The sequence below is a fragment of the Notamacropus eugenii genome, chromosome 5, assembly GCF_028372415.1.
Source record: "Notamacropus eugenii isolate mMacEug1 chromosome 5, mMacEug1.pri_v2, whole genome shotgun sequence".
NCBI classification, from domain to species: domain Eukaryota; kingdom Metazoa; phylum Chordata; class Mammalia; order Diprotodontia; family Macropodidae; genus Notamacropus; species Notamacropus eugenii.
The window spans coordinates 117,821,002-117,843,956 of NC_092876.1; the positions used below are offsets into that span (position 1 = coordinate 117,821,002).

Here is a 22,955-nt window from a genome sequence, read left to right on the forward strand (position 1 = left end):
AGGCAAACAGAGTTGATCAGGGACACACAGCTAATAAATGTCTGAGGCTAGATTTAAACTCAAATGTTCCTAACTTTAGGCTTAGAACTCTTCTCCTCTACCACCTAGCTGCCTCTAACCCTTCATGGTAAAAATTATGTTCCTCTCTCCCAAATCTTTTCTTCCTCAGGGTAAACATCCCTAATTTCTTCAACCATGTATATGATATGCAGTTATTTCAAGCCTCATTTGAATTTCCAGGGGAAAATTAAATTTCCCATATGTGACACAAAGGCAAAACACTCAAGTAAATACCATATATTTGGACTCTTGTATATCATCAGAAAAAAATTAATGCCTGTTTCTTTGTCCCTGAGAGACAACAGTATAATAAAAAGATAATGTGCATAATATAGACAAAGGTCATGGCTTCAAATCTTGGTTCTGACACCTAATAGCCATGTGACAGAGGACCCATCATTTAATCGCCTCATGCCTCAGTTCTCTCACCTATAAAATGGTGCTAAAAATATTCTCACTATTCATTTTGTTAGGGACACAATAATGAATGAGCTTTGTAAACCACAAAGTAGTATGTGAATGGGAGTTGTTATTGTTGTCATTATTGTCTTTGGGGTGCCCCAAATAGTGACCTTTTCCCTTCCTTTTCTTTTTGTTCAGGCTATACCTTCCCCCCACCCCCGCCACACACACACACACACACGCACACACACACACACACACACACACTCTGTCTTGTCTAGAATTTATTTCACAAGTCTTGACTCAAAGGATGGTTCAGCTTTCCTGGCACCATTGTTAAAGTGTTGTGTCCCACCTAGAGGCAGCTAGGTTGTTCAGTGGATAGAGTTCTGTGCCTAGAATCAGGAAGACTTGAATTCAAACCCAGCCTCAGACTTCCTAGTTGTGTGAGCTGGAACAAGGCACTTCATCTGTGTCTGCCTCAGTTTCCTCAGCTGCAAAATGGGACTCAATAACATCTACCTCCCAGAACTGTTGTGAGGAACAATTCAATTCAATAAACATTTATGAAGCACCTACTATGTTCCAGGAATTTTGCTAAGCACAGGGTGGAGAAAGGGAAAGAGCAGTCAGAAAATGCCTGTTGCAGGGCCATGATGTTCTATAAAATCAAAGCCAAGCAGAGCTGCTGATAGAAAATTGAGAGTTACCTAGAAAGTTCTCAGCCCTCTCTGAAGGAAGACTTTGAGGGCAGAGGCAACTGAGGGAGTTAAGGTGATCAGGCATTGCACTAAATAAATAATATTTGTAAAGCTCTTGAAATGATTGTATTTGCCCATGTGCATGTGCTTTTCACCTATTTTTACCTATCACAGTTTCTTGGAAAGCCCCTGGTCATTTCTCCTGATGCTTCCCCCTCTCATTAATCACTGGGATTATTCATGAATATATTATCAGATTATATTTTCAGACCTTGACAAGTTACTCTCCCTCTCCAGGTTTACTCCCTTATAAAGTAAATGAATTGAACTAGGACATCCCTGAGGTGCTCAATTCTCTCTGTTTTTTTTAGCTCAATGACCTCTGACCTGTTATGATGGGACCCAAAACCCTCTTGCTCTATATATTCTGTGCTTGCCAGTAGCTACTCTGCACTGTTCTCTACCTGTTACAAATGCAATATCATGCTAAGTGTTGTAGGCTGAGTTTTTATAGCTCCATTTAAAATTCTGGCTTGATTTTCACATTTTAAAATAACAATAATAATAAAGCCACTGCAAATCTGTCAAAAATATTTCCTGGCTCCATGCTAACTGCTCACCCTCTTTTACAATTTTTCTTGACATTCATTGTCAAGGTAACTTTTTTTCCCCAAAAATAACTAAGACATAATCCTTAAACGTCTTAAATTTAAAACATGGTATAAAAAATGCACCTGGAACAGGAACAGATCACTTGTCTTATGTAAGAGTGGAAAAAAATAGCCCTGCCCTCCGGGTAGGTGCCAAGCTCGGAAGATCAGGCAAGGTTTGAAAAGAAATGTTTCAGTGCATATTGTGTGAGAGAAAAATAAATGACTAGAAGCTTCTGAAAGACAGATTGCTGGAAACAAAAGGAAGATGAGTTCTCTTTCTTCAAGGCACAAAAAGCATTATGTTTTCTCTCTTGCTGCATCCCATCCTCATCTTTGCCTTCCCCTTCCCTTTAAGCAAGGAAGTACAGATTATCCAGCTCCTTTGAATCACCAGCTGGGTCTTTCTGAATTATTCTTTTTCTAAAACTATTTCACCACACCCTTCTCCCATGCTTGAAACCCTGGTAATTTCACATTGGTTTGGGTATTCCTTGGGCAATGATCCTGAACCCAGCCTGTCTTAGCAGATGTATTCTGAGTGGTCCACCTTAGCCCATAAATCCCCTACCTCTCAGCTATCCTTTTGGTGATGAGCAAGCCTCCATGTACTGGTCCTGACCATGCTGGCTGTGTGGTCCCGGACAAGTCACATCCATAGGTAAAATGGGAATAATAATAGCACCTATCTCATAGGGATCAAAATATAAAATCATTGTAAAATGCTTCACAGACCTTAAAGTGGCATGTAAATGTTACCATCATACATACAGAGAATACTAGATTTGGGGTCAAAGGATCTGGGTTCCAATTTTGGCTCTGTCTGCTACCCAGAGATGTGACCATAGAAAAATCACCTTACCTTTAAAGCCTCAGTTTTCTCACCTGTAAAATTACAGCAACTGATGTTTATAAAGAGCTTTAAAAGTTTGCAAAATGTTTTCAGTATCTTCTCACAAGAAGCCTATGAAGTGGGTACTATATGCTCATGTTATGAGGTTAAATCAGTGGTCAACCACCCACTAAGTAACCTGAGACAAACAATGAACTCAGGTCTTCATTTGTCTATGTCCAACATTCTATCCACTAAACCAGGATACCACTCATACCTCTCTGCCAATATAGGAAGGGATGGCATGTGGAGGAAGAAAGAGGCATGTTCTGTTTGGCCCCAGAAGACAAAACAAGAAGCAATGAGGGTTGCCAAGAGAAAAATTCAAGAGTGATATAATCAACTAATTAATTGATAAGTATTAAGAAAGTCACTGCTATGTGTCAGGAACATTGCATGATGCTGGGGATAAAAACAAAAAGAACAAAACAGTTCTTATTCTCAAAAAGTTTACATTCTTAATGACGGAGATAATGCACATACAGTGCATCCCCAAAGTCTTAGTGTCGTTTTAAGCTATTAAAGCTTAAAAGTCTGTATAGACGTAAGTATAGAGAGGATAAATATAGTCTACAAATAAAAGGAAGCCATTTCCTAAACACAAGAAGTATCCAGAAGTGAAATGGGCTGCCTCTAAGAAAAATTTCTCCTTCATTGGAGGACTTCAGGGCAAGGGTGGAAAAACACTTGTCGGGAGTATTTTAAAAGGAATTCTTTAGGGGGTAGGAGTATGGGTTGTGCTAGATGGGCCCTGCCTGGCCTCTCAGCTCTGACATTCTGCGATGCTAAAGGTCCCTTCTGCCTCTGAATCTATGGTATTATGACAAATGCCATGAGGAGAGCAACCTAAGAGTCCATTTATGTTCTAGGAATTTCCTATACTGATAGACCCACAAAGAAACATGTTGAGTGCAAGCTTTTGCTATTTTTATTGATAAGGCCAAAAAATTTTAATTCAGCAAACATTTCTTAAGCTCATTCCTAGTCTCAAGGAATCTATCTTCTAATGGAGAAGAAAATAAGTGTGTCTGAGTGTGTGTGTGTGTGTGTGTGTGTGTACATATAAGCACATATAATTATATACAATCTTGAAAAAGCATATATATTTATTCCATGTACATAAGTGCTTATATGTCTACTTTCTGTGTATATATGTACATATGTATGTATGTATATATGTATATAGATACACATAATAAATATGCAGAATATAAAGAATAAATATATAGTGAATAAAAACAATTATATAAAAACACTTCCTAAAATTTAAAACTATCCAAAAGTGGAATGGGTTTTATCAGGTATTCTCCTGGGCACTGGGGATGCAAAGACATGATACAAAGTTGTCCCTGATATTTTATGGGGCCTGGTGATTTCTCAAATTGCAGTTTAGGTTCCTTTTCCAACCCACTTCCTACTCCCTAATGTATTTTCTGGTTTGCCTCCAATCCTGATATCATTGACTTCATATTCATCTTCCCATATCCATCATCTTCTTATTTTGTGGCTTGTGGCAAGTACTTCCATTCCTTTCCCACCACCACCGCCCTCCTCCACAGCACTCTGTACCTCTGTTCTATTGTGTTCATTCGCCAGGCACTAGTTTAAACTCCTACGCACCCTAATTTATCCTGAGTTGGCCAGCACATTCCCCTGGCGCTTTCTTGTTCATCTGGAGTTTGCCCTACTCCCCCGAGCTCATGGTGGCATTTCATCTTCTCTCTGACTCATGTCACCAACAGCTTTCCTTGTGCTCTGTTCTCTTTGCTAATATGAGAAGACCACCATCCAGCGCATGTGATGTGCCCACTATACAACACCTCCCTCAGAGTCTCAGCATTGCTTTCTAAAGTGAAGAACTGACTGCTCGGCCCTCTCCATCTATCACAGAGAGTCAGTGCCAAACAAAATTGGATGCAATATAGCATTCATCCTAGAAAGAGCACTGTATTTGATTGGATGACTTGGGATTCAAAGTGGGTTTAAATTCTAGTTCCACCCTCCTATTTCCTGGGAGACCTCAAGAAACTCATTTTATCTCTTTAGGCCTCACTTTCTTCATTTGTAAAATGAGGAGGTCCAACTAGATCGTCTCTGTAAATTGTGGAAAGAACATTAGATTGAGAATCAAGAGACCCATGTTTTAGCTCTTCTGCTTAGACACTAAATAGCTATATTACCTTGGGCAAGTCACCTTCCATCTCTGGCCTTTAGTCACCTCTTTTTTAAAATGATAGGGAGAGAAGGTGCTGAAATGATCCATAAAGACCCCTCTGAGCTCATTCTGTGGTCCTTGATTCAGTGGAAATAACAATCACAAATCAGCCAATCAGCTGCACCCTCTCTTCAGACAATCAGCACAGCTGTAGCCCCATTGTCTTGAGAGTTCATAGGATAATGCATACACATAATTAACCCAAACAGACCCACTTTTGTGAAATACAATTTGAAGACTTCAGCACAAAAGAAGACTTCTTGGGAGAGCTCCCATACTATTCTAGAGCTTTCAAAAGACCACATATAAGCCTCATCAGCGGTATCCTAATTAAACTCAACAGCTCACAGATGTTCCCAGGAAATGCACACTGGAGATTTTCACCAAGGAATATACTTTCTTGAAAATAAAACAAGTTGGTGGACATCACCACAAAAGCATATCTCAATCTTTTTTTTTTAACGTTTGTACAAAGCCATTGGCCATCCCTGACCAAAGCTAGTCAAATTATGGAATGTTTGAAACACTCAGTAAAAAAAAAAATAGTCTTCCTTGAAATGTATTTTTTTCAAAATTTCAAGAGTATTCCCTTCCTGTTCTTTTAATCACAATAATGAATAACACATATTCATAGTCATTTTCTCCTAACTTCCTGTAAGTACTATCATAAATACTGTCATCTCTTTGGCCTATGAAGAAGAAACCAGGGGTCAGAAGAGTTAAGTGACTTCCCAGAATTGCCAGGATGGTAAATGAAAGAGCTGAGCCTCCAGTCCAACTCAGCAGACTCTAAGTTCAGCACTGTTCCCACTATACCATCCCATCTCCTACTTTGGTCTCAGGTATCTCCCCTCTGCATACCATCTTCTATACAGTTGCCAAAACAATTTACCTAAAGCCTAGCTTTGACTCTGACTCTCCACTTCATAAATGCAAATGGCCAGCTTCCTATTGCATTAAGGATCAAATATGAACTCTGCTGTTTGGTTTTAATAATGTCTTTACAACCTGACCCCTTAAAGACTTATCACTCGTTATTCCCCTCCACAAATTCTGAGATCAGTCAAACTACCCTTTTTTTAACCATTTTTTACATATAACATTATGTCTCCTACCCCTTTGTCTTTACATAAGCTGTCTCCTAATCCTAGAAAAGCACACCCTTATTGTTATCTCCTAGAATCCCTTTTTTTCCCCTTCAGTACTGAATTCAAGCACTGCTTCTACATGAAGCCTTCCCTAATGCCTCTCAAATGAGATAATATCATAAAATGTTTAGCACAATGACTGGCATTTAAGACATTCCCTTCCCTCTCCTCTCCATCCCCAAAAAAATTAATTTGCATTTGTTATGTAGAATGATATATGTGTATGTTATCTTCTCTGATTGACTCCTTGTAAACTTTTGGAGGGCAGGGACCATTTCCCTTTCATCTGTATCCCTAATGCCTAGCACAGTTTCTGACACATAATTGATAATCAATAAATCTGTGTCCATTGGTTGATCTCTGCTGTTGAAGTCTTACCAGTTTGTCAAGACTCAGCTAAAATGCCACCTTTCTCCAAACTTCCCTGATCTCCACAGTCACTAATTATCTGCCCTCTTTCACCTTGAACAACACTTAGTTTAAGTCCTTTAAATAATTATGGTACCATTTTGATATATGAAGGCTAATCACTAGCATTTATGTTACACTTCAAGATGTGCAAAGGCCTTTACATGTGTTATCTCATTGAATCCTTAGAATAATTCTATGAGGTGGGCACCATTATTATATCTATTTGACTGATGAAGAAACTGAGATTAAGAGAAGCTAAATAACTTGCCTGGCTTCTCACAGTCAGTAAGTATTTAAGGCAGAATTTGAACATAGGTCTTCCTGGCTGGCTTCAGGTCCAGCGCTCTATTAGCTGAGCCATCTAGCTGCCCCATGGTTCTACTAAAGTTGCCTGTATGTCCAATTTTCTAACTAGTTTATAAATTCCTTGTGAGCAGGCATTATACCTTATTCTTACTTTAGTACCTCTCCCAGTACACAGGATTCTGTATACAGTGGGCAATTTATTGATGTTGGCTGAAATGCCATTGAATTTCCATTCTTGTTCCACCCCCCTCTCTTTTTTCACCTCTCCTGTCCTCACATATTTTTCTGTCCTCACACACTTTTCTGACTTTTCCAGTCCGGTGAAACAAGTGTCAAATTCCTAACAGTTTTCAAAGTCATGGTACTAGGAATTTTCTCCTGACTATCTGAAAGACAGAAAAGGGTAGGATTTAATCAAGCTACACACATCTCTGTCATTTGCTGGCAGTGTCATGAATGACATGCTTCTCTCCCTCTCCTGACATTGGGGATGAAATGATAAAACATTGACAAGAGCCTACTGAAGTTAGGACTGCTTTTTGTTCCATCCCACTAGTTATTTATCAGTGGGGTTCTTATCCATTCACCTGTCAATCCCCTCTGTGAAAGCAAGGATGCTTTTCTCTCTTGCACGGTCTGTGCTGGTACTTCTGAACATTGTGGTGACAGTATTTGGAGCTACCTCTAGTGATTCTTTTCAGAGAGAACGCCCCTTCCATCTGCTTCCGTTTTCTTTAAGCAGCCCTAAGAAGAGAAGGTTTAAAGAGGCCATAAGAGCTGTCTTCAAGCATTTGAAGAGCTGCCATGTGGAAGAGGGGAATATGTTGAGAGAACACAACTTTATGAAGTGCCTACTGTTCATTGAGCAGTGTGCTAGGGAATAAGGAAAAAGTAATGGTTAGATAATAGCCAATTTTTTTAAAAGGAACTTATAAAGATTATCTCATAAGAGCTTCACAACAACTCACTGATATAGGTCACCAATTTAGAGAATCATAAGATCATCAATTTGATGGTTGGAGACTTCCACAGAGGCCACTGAGTCCAACTCAGTCATTTTACAGAGAAGGAAACTGAGACTAGAGAGGCTTATGAATTTGCATAACTGCTGAAGACCAGAAGTGAATTTTTTACCCAAATTTCGTTGATTCCAAGTCTAACACGCTCTTCATTATGCCAAGTGACCCAATACCTTACAAAACTTCCAGTCTAATAATTGGCTACGAAACAAACATAGACTACTAAAATATGCACTGGTAAAGAGAACAATACAATTTAAAATTCAAAGAAATAACTCCTTCAGCATCTTCATCTCTGGTTGAAAGAATGATGATGCTAGAATCCAAGGACCTGAGCTCATATCCCATATCTGACTACCTTTGTGACCTTAGATAAGTCATTTAGTGTCTCTGGGTCTCAGTTTCTTTATCTGTAAAATGAAGGAGATGTCCTCCGAGGTCCTTTCCAGTTCTCAAACTAGATCCTGTGATCTTGATGAAGTGGAAAAAACCAAAATATCACTAGATTTGAGTGAGGAAAATTAGGAGAAGTTTGTGGAGAAACCAACATGTTGAGTTGTGATTTAAATCATCAGCAGTCAGTGATGAGAAGAAAGGACAACATTTTGAGCCTAGTGACCTACAGGGAACAAAAAGGCGTGCAAAATTAGGGTAGTACAAGATAAGAAGCCAGTCCAATTTGATTGGAGCATAAAATCAATTTTATATTGATTAGTCAGTACTATGAACTCATCTACTCTTTTATAATTGCTATTTTCATGCTTCAGAAATTAGTGTCATCTGTTTCCAGTCACCCTCATGAGCATCTTCTGTAGCTGCTTTGCTTAACTAGAATATTACATTCAGTAGCCCTAATTCTTTTTTCTTTCATTGAATGTGTGTTTTTCTCAATAAATAAAAATATACCTTTTGTCCCTCCCACCATTAAGTAAGATTTTGTAAAATGCTTAGCACAGTGCCTGGAACATAGATAGTAGGTGCCACGTAAATGCTTCTTCCATTCCATTCTCATGTTCTTCCTCCCCTCCCCTACATCAAAAAACTAAGATAAATAAAACTTATGAAGAAATTATAGCAATATTGAAGAACACTTCATATGTAAGTCATCTAAGAGTTGGAAAAACAGCTATCATTTATATGACAAATATGAAAAATAAATTCCCACACTGTCCATGTCTGAAAATTTCATACACATATATGTGCATATTTTTGTGTGTAGAGATACATAGATAGAGTTACAGAGATGATAGATACATACATAGATAGATGATAGAGTTACAGAGATGATAGATAGATAGATAGATAGATAGATAGATAGATAGATAGATAGATATAAATAGATAGATAGATGATAGATAGAGTTACAGAGATGAGAGACAGAGAGAGAAAGAGAGACAGAGAGAGAGAGATAGGTTTCCTCATTGCTCCCCTGGAAGCACCATCGTTCATTGGACGGATCAGAGTTCTCAAGTGTTTCCGAGTTGTTTGTCTTTTTGATATTGTACAAATCATTCTGGTCACGGTGCCTCTAATTTTACTGAGGTGTTCTTTTCTTTTCTTCAAGGTAAATAACTACAGTCTAGAAGAAGTGACGCATGAGGAAGCTGTGGCAATACTGAAGAACACTTCAGATGTAGTTTATCTAAAAGTTGGCAAACCTACCACCATTTATATGACAGATCCTTATGGCCCACCTGATATTACTCACTGTAAGTACCACCCTCCCAGCAGCGGGCTTCCTGCCTTGCCCAAACTGGAAGGGTGCAAAACCTGAGCCACACAAAATGATCACCTTTTTAAGTCAGACACCTCTTCCCTTCTGCCTCCTAAGACTCATGTGTCTTGATGATAACAGATGAGGACGCTTAGCAGTTCCTCCTTGATCAATGTATTGGAAATGCTTAATGTGCTTTGTAATATCATGTGATTGTAATCATTTTTTTAAATTGGTATTTCTCAAGTGCCAAAAGGCATGATTAATGCTTCCTGAGAGAAAAATACTAATTCTTCTGAGATAAGATTAGCATTACGGTAGGATAAAGGGTGCTTGGCTAAAAAAAATGGGAGGGCCTAATAATATGAGAAAACAACCCCCAGGGAGGTGTTAGATTTGAAGTTTTAAATCACTGCCCTTGATCCTTGATATCAGAGCTACCATTTTTCTCTGAACTCATTTTTCATTTGCAAGGGAGATAAAAAAATGGCATTGACTATTGCTATGGAAGCGGGAGGAGGGCTGGCATGGTAATGGCCTGCTCTGGCTTCGGGAAGCCAGCAGCTACTTCTGGGGCAGGTCATTTTTCTGAACCCTTTAAAAAGTCACTGAAGGCTTCGGCAGATGGATGCTGCGTCTTCTGTGACTAGATGTAAACAAATTCTGCCTTTTCAGTATAATACTTCAAAAATAATTTTAGAGATATCCAAAGACAAAATAATTGGGAAATGAAAGGGCAGCATTATGTCTCAGTAGGATACTGGGACTCTGAAACTTCAGCATTCTAATTGTGGCTCCACATGCCATTAATTAGTGTTGTGGTCTTAAGCAAGTAGTTTAACCTCTGTCTGCCTGGGATAGTTCTCTAGAGAGAAATGTTAAGGGTTGACTAATTTGTTCCCTGCCCATTAAGTCAGATTATTTTTTGTAAAGAGGATTCAAGACTACTTCCAAAGGATAGTCTTTTTCAATCAGGAATGAAGTCAAAATCTGGTTTACTTAGGTGGTGCATCCATTATATGGAGACTCTTCCTTCTTAGTATTTTCCAATGTGGATGAATTTTTAACAGACATCCATAAGAGACTCAAAACATTCTGGAAAGAATTTACAAAAAAAAAATGAGACCATGACTTACTTCATGAACATCAGCTATAGTCAGTGTTGGAGAAATAAGGACAGAATAGAGTCTGGAAAAAATTATTCAGAAATATAAATGCCAAGAGGTTTGTGTGAAATAGACACCAGGTGACAGCACCATTTTATTGAAAGGTTATTTAGTTTGGACACAGAGGACCAGAGTTCAAATCCCAGCTATAGTGTTCACCTATTTGATGTTAGAAAAATTATTTTCCTTTGGGAAGGACTGAGGTTAATCTATGCCTCCTACTTCCTGTCAAAGAAGTGGTAGATTCAAGATGCAGAATAAGACTTCCATATTTTGACATAGACAAGGTGGGAATTAGTTTTGTTTGAATATATGCATACATACATACATATATAAACACATATATACACACATATACATATATATTTATTATGAGTTTTATTTTGTTCTTTTTTCTGTTAAATTTAAGTGGGTAATAGGGAGGGAAAACGGGTGAATATTAATTGAAAAATGGACTAAAATTTTTTAAAAATTGGGGGCCTCAGTTCCATCCTTTGTAAAGTAAAAGGGTTAACAACTAGGTAATAAGTGCAAACTTTAATGTAACATTTTAAAATTTATGAAGGTTTTTCATATATTATTGCATTTAATGCTCACTACAGCTCTGTGAGATAGGTTCTTTTTTTAAAATTTCCATTCTATAGATGCAGAAATGGAGATTCAGATTTAAGTGACTTATTCAGGGTCACCCAGCTAGAAAGTGTCACAATTAGGTTTCGAATCCAGAATTTTTTGAATTCAAGTAAAGTCTGTATTCGCTATATTTTGACCTCTAAGATGATCTCTGATGTCCTTTCTAGGTCTAAATCTATGATCTAAATCTATGATCCTGGGGCAGCTAGGTGGCACAGTAAATAGAGCACTGGCCTTGAAATCAAGAGGACCTGAGTTCAAATCCAAAGTCAGACACTTGATACTTACTAGCTGTGTGACCCTGGGCAACTCACTTAACCCTGATTGCCCCAGCTTCCCCCTCCAAAAAAAGAGGGGGGAAATAAATCTATGATCCTGTAATCATGAATGGGCTAGGATTAGGCAAGATTGGTAGCTACTTATAGTGCAATATTAAATAGTGAAGGAAATGTTTCAATTGTATTTTTTAACAGTACAGTGGTTTGATTCAATTAATTCCCTGATTAACTGGATGAGTTTACTGGGGAATGGGTCTTTGTTGAAACTTTAGTTCTATCTCATCAAATAGATATGAATTGACTGGCTTGCACTGGCATGGCTTAGTGTTAGGTCTTTCTTGCTTGCTTATAAAATGGAGGCAATTGCAGAGTAGGGAGTTCCCTGTTTAATAAATACACATATTTTTAATGCTAGAATATTTTAACTCCAGCAGAATACATGATCCATCCTATCAGTTCTCCTCCCGTCTTGTATATGACCAACTCATCTTCTTCTTCAATTATACATTTCTTTGATGACACTTGGTACACCTCATCCCCTTTATATAATATTATTTTTAAAGTAGTGAAGACTTCCTACAGCCACCATTTCTATCTCTCTCCATTAACATGGGGGTGTTCCTTGACTTTAAATCTTTGGAAACTGTAGTGTTCCATGACTAAAAGTACAAAACTATTTTGGGGAAAAAGAAGAATTTCATGCTGAATGGACCTCCCAATAGCATTTTGCTTTTGATGGTTAGATATTAATCATTTGAAAAGAATAACTGGATCTACAATTAGAAAGTTAACATTTCCATTTCAATAGAAAATTAATCATTGCCTTGAAAACGTGTGCGCTGCTTGTCCCTTCCAACTGTTTCCCTTCTCTTAATTATGCTAACTTGCTTTGTAGATACCCCCATTATTATATGTTGCCAACCAAAAAGGTCACCATTTGCTTGTGTATATTAAATGCAAATACTCCATTAAACTCCACATTTCTGTTTGGCTGCCATTGTCTGTAGTGGGCATCAGAACCTTTCTATTTTTAACATACCCCCTTGGCATCTAAGAGAGCATATGTTGAGTAAACTGAATCAAAATTTTGTTCTCTTTTCTCCTACCAGCTTATTCTCCACCAATGGAAAATCACATTCTCTCTGGCAACAATGGCACTTTAGAGTACAAATCCTCCCTGCCGCCCATCTCTCCTGGAAGGTACTCACCAATTCCAAAGCACATGCTTGTTGAGGACGATTACACCAGGTCAGTGATCCTTCCTGCTTAACTATGTTCTGTGATCATTGCCATAAAGATGGTGGCTTTGCCTAGAATATTAGTTGTTGTGTGCCATGCATTGGAGGATCGGAGTGCCACTCAGGTATTGTGTTATGTTTCAGTCATGTCCAACTCTTTGTAACTCCTTTTTTTTTCTTGGCAAAGATACTGGAATGGTTTGCCATTTCCCTCTCTAGCTCATTTTACAGATGAGAACTGAGACAAACAGAGTTGGGTGATTTGCCCTGGATCACACAGCTAGTAAGTATCTGAGACCAGATTTGAACTCACAAAGATGAGTCTTCCTGACTTCAGGTCTGGTATTCTATCCACTGCACCACCTACCTATCCAACCATTCACGTATACCACTCATGTATAGCATCCTATAAAATATGACAGTAATATGGGCAGCTAGGTGGTGCAGTGGATAGAGCTTCAGTGCAGGAGTCAGGAGGACCTGAGTTCAAATCTCACCTCAGACACTTGACACTCACTAGCTGTGTGAGCTTGGGCAAGTCACTTAACCCCAACTGCCTCATCCTGGGTCATCTCCAGTCATCCTGATGAATATCTGGTCACTAGATTCAGATGGCTCTGGAAGAGAAGTGAGGTTGGTGACCTGCACAGCCCTCTCTCACTCAAAGCTAAGTCAAGTGCAAGTCATGTCATCATTTCTCTGACAGCATGGTCTTCTTTGGTAACCAAGGATGAACACACACATGACAGTAACAGCCCAAGTGGGACCTAGCAAAGATATGAAAAGATGATGCCATAATCTCCAAGGAGATACAGAATGGGATCAAGTTTTTTGGGGGAAAACATGCCTCCAGCCACCATAGTTTCAGGATAAAGGGTACAAACCACCCCTGCATATAGGGATAGTATTGGTATCAGGATGGAAAGCGATCATCCTAGATGGAGAATAGCATAGTAGAAGGGGCATAAAAATAGCCAGGGTTCCATTCTTGGCTTTGCTCTTTATTAGCTACATGATCTGATTTGGACTCTCTGTACCTCAATTTCCTCCTCTGTAAAGTATATATTTGTTGGGAGGGGGTAGAGTTGGTGAGCAGAGGGGTCAAATTTGATGCCCACATTCCACAAGCAGCCAGCAAAATTCCCCAATGCAGAGCTAGATTAAAATGTTATTGGGAAATGTTTAACAAAAAAAATCAATAAAAATACCGTATAATATAGATAATGTTAATTTGTGGTTTTCTCAGTCAATATGCTTTGTTTTTCTAAGTCAGCGTATGCCTCTCAGGGCTGCTTTTCTATTTGAGTTTGACACCATTGCCTAGGTGATCTCTTAGGTGATTTCTTACATTTCTAGAACCTTCTAGAACCTGTATATTTTTAAAAATTTATTTACTTTTTAATTTATGGAACAAAATAAGCATTTCTGTAACACAATATAATAAGAAGATGATTGCACATGAAACTGCAAATCTATTATGTACAACTTGCCATTTCTTTCAAATATATAATAAGGTTGTCATGTCAATTTCTTATTTTTCTGTTTTCCTTTTTTCTCCCTCCCCAGGTGGCTACCATAAGACAGAAACATTTTATAATATTAGGATGTAAAAGACCAGTACTCTTCTGATGTCAGTTTTATCAGCATTTAGCATGCGTTAGACAGTATCATAAGCCTTGGGGAGATAAAGACAAAAGGAAAACCCTGCCTTCAAGAGCCTTGCGTTTTTAATGAGTCAGACATGTATACATATATGCTAACATACACAAAGTGAATTAAAAGTAATTGAGAAAGAGGGAATTAATTTCTAGTTAGACCTGATATCCTGTAGCCCTATAGATATTGGGAAAAGAACACCCACTTTTGACTGAGGCAATTCTTTGCATTGTTCTTGCCCTATATAATCTCACTTCCTGGAAATAAGAGTTATAATTCACAACGGGTCACTGAGGCTAGGCACTAGGGCACAGATACTTAGGGCATTTTACCTGCCACAGTCATATGCCAGGTGGCTTGGGACTAGCAGAGGACTAGGAAGCTGAGGCTCCTCCCAATGATGTTAGTGGGGGGTGGGGGGAAGAGGGTGTCAGAGGGGGTTGACCTAGGCTTTCTCCTCCTGTGAGTACTCCTGTCACCATTTACTTCTATCATTTTCTTCTCCTGGGATGACTTCTTAGACCACTGCATCAGTGTAACAGTAACCAACAAGGGTAGATTGCTCAAGCTGCTTGGCTTGAGGATCCCTACCACACAGGACACATCAGACCAGTGGCAATGGTGGCATTCACCAGCTTCAGGTTGTCTCTTTTCCCCAGCCTCACCCCATTCCCAACACCAGTTAATTTTTCCCAGGTTCTGGAATCCCCAACTACGACTTTGCTGAGAAGCCATCACCATGAGAAGCCAGCACTAAAATCATGACTTTAACACTGAAGATACTTAATACTTCAGGGCAGTTCAGTCAGTGTTCAAATACAGCAATCACTCTGTATCTAGAAATTGGTCTGAGTGCCTGACTGCCTTTGAGTCTGTCTTGGGAGAGGAAAATATGCCCCCTGAGTATGCTTTAACATTTCCAATTCATTTTTCCACAGACTATTGGCAGTGTACCTGTCCCAGAATATTGGCATTAGAAGTGACCTTGGAGATAATTTAATATGTTGATCTTCAAAATGGGGACCATAGCATAACCCCAAAGAATTTGTAGCCTAACCCCAAGGAGTCAATCAATCAGAGGGCAGGAAGATGGACTACATCCCACTCTCCCCACAAAAGCTAATTATGAGTTTGTCTTCAACAAAGCCACACTACTCTCTGTACCCAGTGTACCCCAATGCCCCAGCATTCCACCCCTTTGTACGACTGGTTTTCTTGGCTTTTTCATCTATCAGCTCCTCAAAATACATATAAAATAACCACAATTCAGGTACTTACAGTAGCTGAGCAGGCAAAATCCCTATCCCTCACCCCCACCCCCAGCATATGCATGCCCTGTCTTTAGATCACATCAGGACTGCCACAGACACTCTTCAGTGAGTGTTTCCTGTGCTCTGGGGCAGGGGGTAGTGAATAAGACCCACCTCCACTCAACCCCCTACACACACACACACACACGCACACACACTTCCATTTCTTTTTTTCTTTTTAGTGAAAAAATTAAGTAGCACAGGATGAACAGGCAAGGATTTTTTTGTACACTATATTGAAGAGTACATTACAGTATCTTTCCCTGAGAACCTACCGATCTTCTGCACTTCCCTGTTTCTATTGAGGACATTATCATCATCCCTCAACAGTCTCCTAGGTTCTGAACTTCCTTGACTCTTCATTCAACTGAAACTGCTCTCTGTACAGCTCTCTCTCTCTCTCTCTCTCTCTCTCTCTCTCTCTTTCTTTCTCTCTCTCTCTCCCTCCCTCCCTCCCTCTCTCCCTCTTCCTTCCTTCCTCCCCCCTTTCATCTTCTCTTCTCACCTTTCCTCTCCTCTCCTCTTCCTCTCTCTTCCCATCTCTTTCTCTCCCTCCCTTCTCCACTTTCCCTGTTTCTGTGTTCTCCTCCCTCCTCCTCTTTCTCTTGTTGAAAAAGACATGTTCAACTACATGTTCAACTACAAAAACATTCATATCTTTAAAAAAACACCTTGGAAACACAACTGATTAACCTATTTAAAAAAAACCTTACAAATGAATAGTTTAGGTAGATTTGGACCTATCTGTTAAAAAAAAAATACGTAAATGCTACCCTTTAGTAATTCAGAGAACAACTGAATAATATCAGGGAAGATGGAAATTTACTGGATGAATTCCATTCAAAACCTTTGCATAATTAGTGGATGGGATTAAAAATAAATTTCACCATCTAGTAAACGCAGCCAGTGAAATATCCCTTTCCATTTTGATCTCCATCTCTTTCTGAGGTACCTCTATTCATCTGTGATTGACATGAAAAACAAGTATCAATACAGCATGTCCCAAGAGTCTCAGAGAAGTATTGAGACTTTTGGGACATTCTGTATGTGATGAATTTAGAATTAGACTTTCAAATCACTGGCACTCAATCTTTAACCAAGATTTAAAAGAAAAAAACACAAATTATGTTCAATCAGATTGATCATTTATTAATCCTTACATTTTATTAAGAACAAAAGGATTTTTTGTACTATACTCTTCAAAATATCACTTCCTCTTAATCCTATTTTTTTTACATTTTTTGTGTAAATTGTATAATATACACAATTCTTGGAATAGCATTAAAGGTATATAACTTAAAAGTCAGTGAATGCGAATACATGGGAGTACCTGCTCACAATTTTTACTGAAATGGGCACATGAACAAAAAAGTTTAGACTTTTCTTCCCAGTGCCATGCTTTCATTGTACAGATTTGGGAACTGAGATGCAACAAGATTAAGTGATTTGTCCATGTTCATACAGGGAATAAATGTCACAACTTGGATTTGAAACAGGGTCCTGAACTTCCTGTTCTTCTCTCCTGTCTTACACCATATTGATTTTGACTCTTAGACAATTTCTTCATATTCTCCCTACTTAAATGCCTCTAGTCTGTCAGCAAGTCTACAAGCATTTATTATATTTATTTAGTTGCATTACTATTTTTTAAATATATAATTTATTTATTTTCAGTATACCATATTCACTTCTACAAGATCTCCCCATCTCTCTCCAACCCCAACCCAAGCAAAGCATGCACCCCATCCACTCGTGCCCCCAATCTCTCTTCTCTGCTATCAACCCCCTTTCACCTGTCCCCCTCCCCTCTGTTTTCCTGTAGGGCAAGACTTATTTTTATACCTCATTGCCTGTGCATCTTATTATTCAGTTCCATGCAAAAGCAATTTTAACATTCATTTTTAAAGCTTTGGATTCCACATTCTCCACCTTTCTCCCTCCCCACCCACCCTCACTGAGAAAGCAATTTGATATAGGTCACACATGTGTAGCCTTGCAAAACACTTCCATAAGAGTCATATTGCAAAAGACTAGCCACATTTTCCTCTATTCTGTCCTGCCCTCCATTTATTCCATTCTCTCCCTTGACCTGTCCCCTCACAATAGTGTTTTATTCTAATTCTAATTCTAATTCTATTCGCCTATCCCCCTCCCCACAATATGCCATTCTTTCTGTTATCCTCCCTCTCCTATACTCTTCCACACTGCCTTCCTGCAGGGTAAAATAGGTTTCCATATCAAATTGAGTATTTGTTATTCCCTCCTTAAGCCAAATTCAATGAGAATAAGACTCACTTATTCCATTTCACCAACCCCCTCTTCCCCTCTATTGTAAAAGTTTTTTCTTGCTTCCTTTATGTGAGTTGATTTGCTACATTTTACCTCTCTCTTTCTTTTTCTCCCAGTACATTCCTCTCAACAGTTAATTTTATTCTGTAGGTACGCTTCCCTCATATTCAGCTAACCATGTTCTCTCTCTCTCTCTGTCTCTCTCTCTGTGTCTGTCTGTCTCTCTCCATATCTCTCCATACACACACACACACACACACACACACACACACACACACACACACACACATATATTTCCTCTAACTGCCCTAATGTTGAGAAAGGTCTCATGAATTACAAATATCATCTTTGCATTTAGGAATGTAAACAATTCAATTTTAATGAGTCTCTTATGGCTACTCTTTCCTGTTTACCTTTTCATGTTTCTCTTGATTCTTTTTTTTGAAAATCAAATTTTCTATTCAGCTCTGATCTTTTCAACAAGAATGCTTAGAAGTCCTCTGTTTCATTGAAATTCCAGTTTTTCCCTGAAGTATTACATGCAGTTTTGCTGGATAGGTGATTCTTGGTTTTAATCCTATCTCCTTTGATCTCTGGAATATCATATTACAAACTGTTCAATCCTTTAGTGTACAAGATGCTAAATCTTGTGTTATCCTGATTGTATTTCCACAATACTTGAATTGTTTCTTTCTGGCTGCTTATAATATTTTCTACTTGACCTGGGCACTCTGGAATTTGGCCACAATATTCTTAGTTTTCCTTTTTGGGTCTCTTTCAGGAGGTGAATGGTGGATTCTTTCCATTTCTATTTTATCATCTGGTTCTAGAATATCAGGGAAATTTTCCTTGATAATTTCTTGGAAGATGATTTCTAGGCTTTCTTTAAATTATGGTTTTCAGGTAGATCAATAATTTTTAAATTATCTCTCCTGCACCTATTTTCCAGGTCAGTTATTTTTCCAATGAGATATTTGAAATTGTCTGCTATTTTTTTCATTCTTTTGGTTTCATTTTATAATTTCTTGATTTCTCATCAAGTCATTAGCTTCCATTTCTTCCATTCTAATTTTTAAGGTATTATTTTCTTCAGTATGTTTTTGCTCTTCTTTTTCCAGTTGGTCCATCCTGCTTTTTAAGGCATTGTTAGGCATTTCTAAGACTCCTTTGGCTTTTTGGACCTTGTTTGCTGTTTGGGTTAGTCTATTTTTAAAGGTGTTATTTTCTTCATCATTTTTCTAGGTCTCCTTTAGCAAGCTGGCTCATTTTTCATGATTTTCTTGTGTCGCTCTCATTTCTCTTCTCAATTTATTCTCTACTTCTCTTACTTGATTTTTGAAATCCTTTTTTGAGCTCTTTCATGCCTTGAGTCCATTTCATATTTTTTTGGAGACTTTGAATGTAGGAGCCTTGACCTTGCCATCTTCTTCCATTTGTATGCTTTGCTGTTCCTCATCTGATAGGATGGAAGAAAATACCTTTTCACCAAAAAGTAACCTTCTATAGTCTTATTTTTTTCCCTTTTGAAGCATTTCCCCAGCCAATTACTTGACTTTTGAGCTCTTTGTTAAGTAGGTGGTGCACTCCCCCAAGTTTAAGAGGTTTTGTGCAGCTATTTTCAGAGATATTTCTAGGGACTTGTAAGTTCTCAATTCCTCCAAAGTGGTATAATCAAGGGAGAGGTGTTTACACTTCTCCTGGCATGTACTTTGGCCTATGAGCAATCACACACACACTCTTATGCCTGGAACTGTGAGTCAGATTCCCTCTCCACAGCCACCATTAACTCCTCTATGTCAGCACTCCTCTTCACTCCAGGACCACCACTCAGGATTGTGACCCAGATCAGTCACTTGATTCACCCACCATCTGTAGGCTGAGAGCTCCAGAAGCAACCACCACTGAGACAGTGGCTGCTACCATCCTGGGGCTGAGATGCAGGCTAAACCATACTCCCTTCTCATCCAGGTGAAAGAGCTTTCTCACTGACCTTTGAAGCTATCTTTGCTGTTTGTGGGTTAAGAAGTCTGAAAACCACAGCAGCTGCCAGTGATTCAGTGCCCTGAGGCCTGCTCTAGTCCTGTCTGTTTCTGCAGAGTGTAGGCCACACTCTGCTCTAAGCCCAGTGCAATAGACCCTTCCTGTTGGCCTTTCAAATTGTCTTTGGATGGAAATCTGTTTCACTCTTTCATTTTGTGGCTTCTGCTACTCTAGACTTTGTTTAGAGTCATTTTTATAGGTATTTTAAGGGGTTTGGGGGGAGAGCTCAAGCAGGTGCCTTCTTCCACTCCAACATCTTGGCTCCATTCCCTTCTCAACAAGCATTTATGAAGCAATTACTTTGTGCCAGGCACTGTGTTAAGTCTTGGAAATACAACTACAGAAGAGGAAAGACTTTTCCTCAAAGGACTCAGATTCTACTGGGAGAAGAAAACACATAAAAGGAGAGACTTAAACTATATGACCTATGAAATCACTTCCATCTCTAAATCTCTAATCTGTGATTTAAAGATGGAAGGAAACTTAGAGATCACCTAGTCTAATACCCTTGATTAAAAGATTAGGCAACTGAGACCCAGAAAGATTATACAGATAATTAGTGATCAAGTCAACATTCAAACACCATGTTGACTTGCTCGAAGTCATAGAGTCAAGTAGTGGTTTGGTCAAGACTGGGAATCAAAAATTTAAAATATAAAATAGAGACAGTTTTGAAAAACACTTGGCCAATTTAAAGTACCCACTAACATTGGAGCGATTAGTGACAAAGATGTAAATCTGAAAATCTTTTATCTTCCAAAATCATCCTATTTGGTACAAATTTTATTTATGCTGTACCGGTCACTTTTCACCAGAGACTATCAGGTTATTAACTATGATATTTAGCAAGAAGTGTTACTTTTTCCCTCCTGGTTTATTCTATTCAGTGGAAGTCAGTATAAGTAATTTTAGTGTTGCATTTTTATAGGACTGCTTTCAAAGTGTGTTGACATGGAAGTTTCTGGTCTGTGTGTTACATTGTTCATATACAACTGGTGAAAATCCTTTATTTCTAAGAATTCTCATGGGAGACATCAAGTCCCATTTTTTGCATAGGAAAGAGAGGTCAAAAGAATAGGATGCTCTTCCTTTCAAGGGGTCCTTATTCTGGCAAACTTTCAAATATATCTTGATTAATTTTGAGTAAACTAACAAGACACACAAATCAAGCATCTCAGGAGGGAGTATGTATAATGGAAACGAAACACTAGAATCCAGAATCAGGAACCATGGACTGTAATACTTTTTCTGCTACTTAAGCTCTCTGTGACCTTGAGCAAGTCTCTCTGTTAACAAGACTCAGGAGGATAATCAGGGGTGTGCAGGTAAATGTGTAACAACTACGTGCTCCAAGAAAAAGAAAACTGCATGCACACACATTTTAAATTTAATTTACAGTATTAACACTTTCTTAAGTCTTGACTGTATTAGGTGGTACAGTGGAAAGAGGTCTGAGCCTGGAGTTAGGGAGACATCTTAGTGAATTCAAATCTGAACTCAGACCCTTACTAGCTGTGTGCCCCTGTACAAATCATTTAACTCTGTTAACCTCAGTTTCCTCATCCATAAAATGAGCTCGAGAAGGAAATGGCAAACTACTCCCATATCTTTGCCAAGAAAATCCTACATGGGGTGACGAAGAGTCGGACACAACTAAAAATGACTGAACAACAAAAACAAGCCTTGACAAACAAGAAAACTAATTCAAGACTTGATTTTTAGTGATGATTTCTCAGGAACAAATGCTCACATTGAAAATTTAGCAATCAGTTCTCACAAGCTGGTTAGAGCTGGTCCTAGAACAATCCTAGGGAGAAGTAATTCTTCCATAACTTCAACTAGCACTTAAGTCTCCTGTAACCATCAAATTTACTGACATGCTTTGGCCTTTTCATGCTTGCAAATCTAGACCCCACAACATACCATAAAGAAAGAGACACTGTATTTAATCAAAATATGGAGAATTCTTAGCAGTTTTAAATACAACATGCTGATCTAGCAAGAGTTGAACTACCAACTACCAAGTCCTTCTTGGTAAACTTTAGTTCAGAAATAGACAGGATCTATCAATAATTTTGTCTATGCAATAAAAAATATCACTTAACAATAACCTTAGAAAAATAAAGCATACAAATATTCCTGTAAAGATGATTGCACAAAATCATGTCTCCCAAGCTGAATTGGGTGCATAGAGATGAGTGACCAGGGAGGCTTTTTCAACAGAAAATGGAAGAGACCAAGGGAAGAACCCAAGGGGAGTGAGTGATCCAAGCTGCTGCTCTTCTTACACAGGTGAAAGAAAGAGGGAGGGAGAAGAAAGAATGGGAGTCAAGTTAAGAAGCAACTGTTCCCTAATAGAAAGGAAGAATTAGGGGAATAGGAATAGTGTCTATTGATACTTTCTATGAAAGCTGGCCAGTAGGAAAAGGGGCGGCAAGAAACAATGTCAAGTGGTGAAACTCTTGAAGCCCTGCTTTTGACTGGATCACAAAGCTACCTGTCGAAATAAGCTCTTTGTGTCTACCTTTTTGAATGAGGCAACATCTGTCAACTTTGGAAGCTCTGAAAGAAAGGAATTTCTTTCCTACTAATAATAATAGCATGCATTTAGACAATACTTTTAGTTTCACAAAACATTTTATGGACATTATCTCATTTGATCTGCAACACATCCCTTTTAATAGGTGAGGAAATTCAGACAAAGAGAGGTGAAGTATGTTGCCCAGAACTGCACAGTTTCTGTCTGAGACATGATTTGAACTCAAGAGTTCTTGACTGCAGGCCCAGTGTTCTGTCCCCTCACTGTGTGACCTAGCTATCTATGACA

At 38.6% G+C, this 22,955-nt stretch overlaps 1 protein-coding gene across 14 annotated transcripts in view; it reads left to right on the top strand.

The window, feature by feature from the left end:
* The window catches only part of DLG2 (discs large MAGUK scaffold protein 2), a 1,590,913-nt gene that overhangs the window by 908,365 nt on the left and 659,593 nt on the right, over positions 1 to 22,955 (top strand). For all 14 annotated transcript variants that reach the window (XM_072610680.1, XM_072610682.1, XM_072610692.1 and 11 more), the window contains 2 exons: positions 9,369 to 9,513; positions 12,705 to 12,843. In XM_072610680.1, coding sequence (XP_072466781.1) covers positions 9,369 to 9,513; positions 12,705 to 12,843 — 284 coding nt within the window. The remainder of the gene's footprint in view (positions 1 to 9,368; positions 9,514 to 12,704; positions 12,844 to 22,955) is intronic.